The sequence below is a fragment of the Panulirus ornatus genome, chromosome 14 (assembly GCF_036320965.1).
Source record: "Panulirus ornatus isolate Po-2019 chromosome 14, ASM3632096v1, whole genome shotgun sequence".
NCBI classification, from domain to species: domain Eukaryota; kingdom Metazoa; phylum Arthropoda; class Malacostraca; order Decapoda; family Palinuridae; genus Panulirus; species Panulirus ornatus.
Genome location: NC_092237.1, coordinates 25,739,992 through 25,744,349, shown reverse-complemented (window position 1 = coordinate 25,744,349; position 4,358 = coordinate 25,739,992). Strand labels below are relative to the sequence as shown.

General features: G+C 38.2%; 1 protein-coding gene across 1 annotated transcript; it reads left to right on the top strand.

The window, feature by feature from the left end:
* The first annotated feature begins 1,411 nt into the window (after window positions 1-1,411).
* Window positions 1,412-1,771, top strand: LOC139753520 (SH2/SH3 adapter protein dreadlocks-like). Its single transcript, XM_071670166.1, has one exon. The coding sequence runs from the start codon at window positions 1,412-1,414 to the stop codon at window positions 1,769-1,771; it is 360 nt and encodes a 119-aa protein (XP_071526267.1).
* The last annotated feature ends 2,587 nt before the right edge of the window (window positions 1,772-4,358 follow it).

The window sequence follows — 4,358 nt, the reverse complement described above, 5'->3', positions numbered from 1 at the left end:
ACTGTACAGGATCTAAGGTAACAACCTAAAGAGCTAGTCAACGCTCAAAGTTTGTGCTGCTGCGGATACTTAGACATTGCCTTAAGCTAAAGGCTTATTGACCTCATCCGTTTGGTCTATGGAGGAACTCGTGGTCAGGAAAAATGTTATAATTTTGTCTGTCTTGACTCCACCCAGGATATGAGCTCCACCAGTTACCTTAGCACACTCTAGCATCTAACTGGATGACCTGAGTCTGTCAGTATCCAGCCAGAGCACCATGGATTAAGCGTAGGCATTTACCGAGTGTGTCCTCTTGTTGCAGTTACGGTCCTATGCTGGATGGATATGCAAAGAGAGAACTTTAATCCAGCTGAAAAGGGCACCAAAGCGGTGAAGGGAAAATTGGACAATTCTACAATTGACGTCATGTGCTTCTTCATCTATATAGTCATTAATGATGTAACACAGAGGTTCAAGGACCACAAAAATGTTGCATTGAGGATGATTTTCTGCTGGCAGCTGAGAGTCAAGACGATGCAGACATAAGCGATAAAAAAGAAAACGTTGAAAAATCGTAATTATGATTTAACTTCTTCCTATATAGCTCAAGATGGCAATTTCTACATTATTTTGGTCCATTCGTATATAAAAGAAGAGGCGACTTCCTGTCTAAGATAAACACAGCAAAATAACAGACAATTCACAGGACGCCGTAGACCGTGAAAAAACTGCACAAGTAAGATATCTTTATGCAGGTAGGAAAACTTTCCAGCCCCCATTGTACAAAGTAAACTCCAACCACTAATCAGACTGTACTCTCTTCAACAATATACCCTGCTATGAAGAAACAGAGAATTAAAAACAAATCTTCATTTCACGATATCCTTAGCGTCTGAATTATGACCAAACGGACGTTTTCTTCAGAGAAGATACATTGTTTGCAAGTGGTGTAATGTGTGAGAGAAACTGTGGTTTATGGGAACCACCTAACCAGTCATATATACAAAGGTGTGGTAGTATATCCTAGGAAGCTGTGTCCAGGCGTATCACATAACAAATTTTGTCCATATCATGAGGAGTTATTCACGGAATAAAAGGAAAAAAATGTAAATGTCATATACGAAAGGAACCGTTTCATCACTGGAAAACGTTCCTGTCGTAAAATAATCCCGTAAAATCTTCAACAAGACAGGAGTGGATATAAAATGTCAGAGAACATCAAAATTGAAAGGAATTGGCACTTTACGTCACTTGTCCCCAGGTGTTAATGCTCAAAAGATGAAATGACCTTGGAAAGACATATTTGTGTACCACCTTTATATATATATATATATATATATATATATATATATATATATATATATATATATATATATATATATATAGCCTTAATATAAATGCAGCAGCACCTTCGCCACCTGCCCCAGCAATGCCCGCTGTTCCTCCTGTGAGTGGTGTTCCTCCAGATAAGGCTCACTTTGCATCTAGAGACTGGTATTATGGACCAATTACTCGAGCACAGTGTGATGACATCCTTAATCAGCGTGGACACGATGGAGACTTCCTTATTAGAGATTCTGAAACGAATGTAGGTGACTTTAGTGTGTCTTTGAAAGCAGCAGGTCGCAACAAGCACTTCCGAGTGCATGTTGAAAATGGACTTTATTGTATTGGTCAACGAAAATTCCAAACCCTGGACCAGCTAGTGGATCATTATCAGCGTTCACCTATTTATACCAGCCAAAAAGGAGAGAAGCTTTACCTGATCCGGCCGTTGCCTAAACCTTAAGTTCTATGAATATGTATCTGTAATAATAGATTATACTTTAAACTTTGCCGATATTGAAATGATAACTTCTTAACCTTGGCCCTGTATGGGATAAACATATGGGTACTGGGTCTGCCAAGAAGGTTAAGGCAAGGGAAACTGTCCACTTGGCATTTCAGCTGTTGCTATTGCCACAGTAGTTCTTCCTCTGTCAGATTAGAAACATTATGAATCCATTTCAGAAAAAATCATTTTAACCTGCCAAGGCCTGATGTTGTTTAAGATAGTGTACTTTTATACATTCATATGTTTAAGAACAATAAGATTTTATTTGTTCACTGACAGCTAAAAGTAACTGGGGAGCTGTTATGCAGCTGTTATTGGATATAGATAGATATTTTTTGCTGCTTAGACATGTTAAAATTAAATCACAGTAAGAGGCTTTGCAGGGTAATGAAGGCATCTATAGAGACACTTCCATAATTTTGCTAAAGGTGTAGTTTAGCATTGATAAGACATCTAAGAAAATCTGCATTGTGCTCTCTTTGTTGGGATGATTGTTGTTATCATTGATTTTTCAATGGAATTTTTTTCTAGTGTATATGGAAAGTGTTGTCCAGTCTTTATGCATTCAGTGTTAATAATAGTAATATTCATCCTGATTTTGTGATCTCACCAGGACAGTATTTCAGTATTAGCCTAAACTGTCTTGTAATAAAGAAATGTGGCCTTGTGATGCCACAGAGGATGGTCACATACCTCACCGATATTAGGGAGACAAATATGAATATTAAAGAATTTAGTTTGAAGTTTGTATCTATTTAGCTGACTTATTGCTCAGACACATAAGCCACCAAGATGTCCATCATTCCTCTTATACTGGAGATTTACAAAAGAGAAAGTTCATTTGTCAAATTTTCTGAATATTGTAGTTGTAAAGTACATAGTAGAAAAGGCAGTGTTTCATCTGAAAATTTTCAACAGTAAGTGCATAAAGGATGGAGCCAGCACATACTTAATAATGTATTCTGCACATACTTTATGAAATAATGAAGTAGAATCAGCAGTCATACATGACAGTATTAGTAACAAGCTCTTTCCCACTAGTGGTGCTCATACCCTGGGTTGCAGACTTCTTGGTTGGGCAGATGATAAAGCTTGTGTGTAGCTGTTTCTGTGCATTTCCAATTGCATTTGGAATTGAGCTTATATGGTGTATGATTTATATATTTTCATTGAAATATGAAAAATGCTCACTTCCCAAATGTTTATGTCGTATGCATGACACAATAAGAGAAGAATAACATATTGTGATTTCAGGAATAGTCTTAATCCCCTTATCCCTGGGGATAGGGGATTAAGAATACTTCCCACGTATTCCCTGCGTGTCGTAGAAGGCGACAGAAAGGGGAGGGAGCGGGAGGCTGGAAATCCTCTCTCTTTTTTTTTTTTTTTTTTAATTTTCCAAACGAAGGAACAGAGGAGGGCCAGGTGAGGATATTTCCACAAAGGCCCAGTCCTCTGTTCTTAACGCTACCTCGCTAATGCGGGAAATGGCGAATAGCTTAAAAGAAAAAAAAGAAAAAAAGAAAAGATATATATATATATAAATATATATATATATGTATATATATATTCATATATATATATATATATATATATATATATATATATATATATATATATATATATATATATATATATATATATATATATATATATATATTTATTTATTATTTATTTTGCTTTGTCGCTGTCTCCCGCGTTAGCGAGGTAGCGCAAGGAAACAGACGAAAGAATGGCCCAACCCGCCCACATACACATGTATATACATACACGTCAACACACGCAAATATACATACCTATACATCCCAATGTACACATATATATACACACACGGACATATACATATATACACATGTAAATAATTCATACTATCTGCCTTTATATGTTCCCATCGCCAACCCGCCACACATGGAATAACAACCCCTCCCCCCCTCATGTGTGCGAGGTAGCGCTGGGAAAAGACAACAAAGGCCCCATTCGTTCACACTCAGTCTCTAGCTGTCATGTAATAATGCACTGAAACCACAGCTCCCTTTCCACATCCAGGCCCCACACAACTTACCATGGTTTACCCCAGACGCTTCACATGCCCTGGTTCAATCCATTGACAGCACGTCGACCCCGGTATACCACATCGTTCCAATTCACTCTATTCCTTGCACGCCTTTCACCCTCCTGCATGTTCAGGTCCCGATCACTCAAAATCTTTTTCACTTCATCTTTCCACCTAAAATTTGATCTCCCACTTCTCCTTGTTCCCTCCACCTCTGACACATATATCCTCTTGGTCAATCTTTCCTCACTCATTCTATCCATGTCACCAAACCATTTCAAAACACCCTCTTCTGCTTTCTCAACCACGCTCTATTGATTTCCACATATCTCTCTTACCCTTACGTTACTTACTCGATCAAACCACCTGACACCACATATTGCCCTCAAACATCTCATTTCCAGCACATCCAGCCTCCTGCGCACAACTCTATCCATAGCCCACGCCTCGCAACCATAACACATTGTTGGAACAACTACTCCTTCAAAA

Excerpts from the sequence above, each read along its gene's own strand:
- LOC139753520 (XM_071670166.1), top strand. The coding sequence starts at position 1,412 with ATGCCCGCTGTTCCTCCTGTGAGTGGTGTTCCTCCAGATAAGGCTCAC.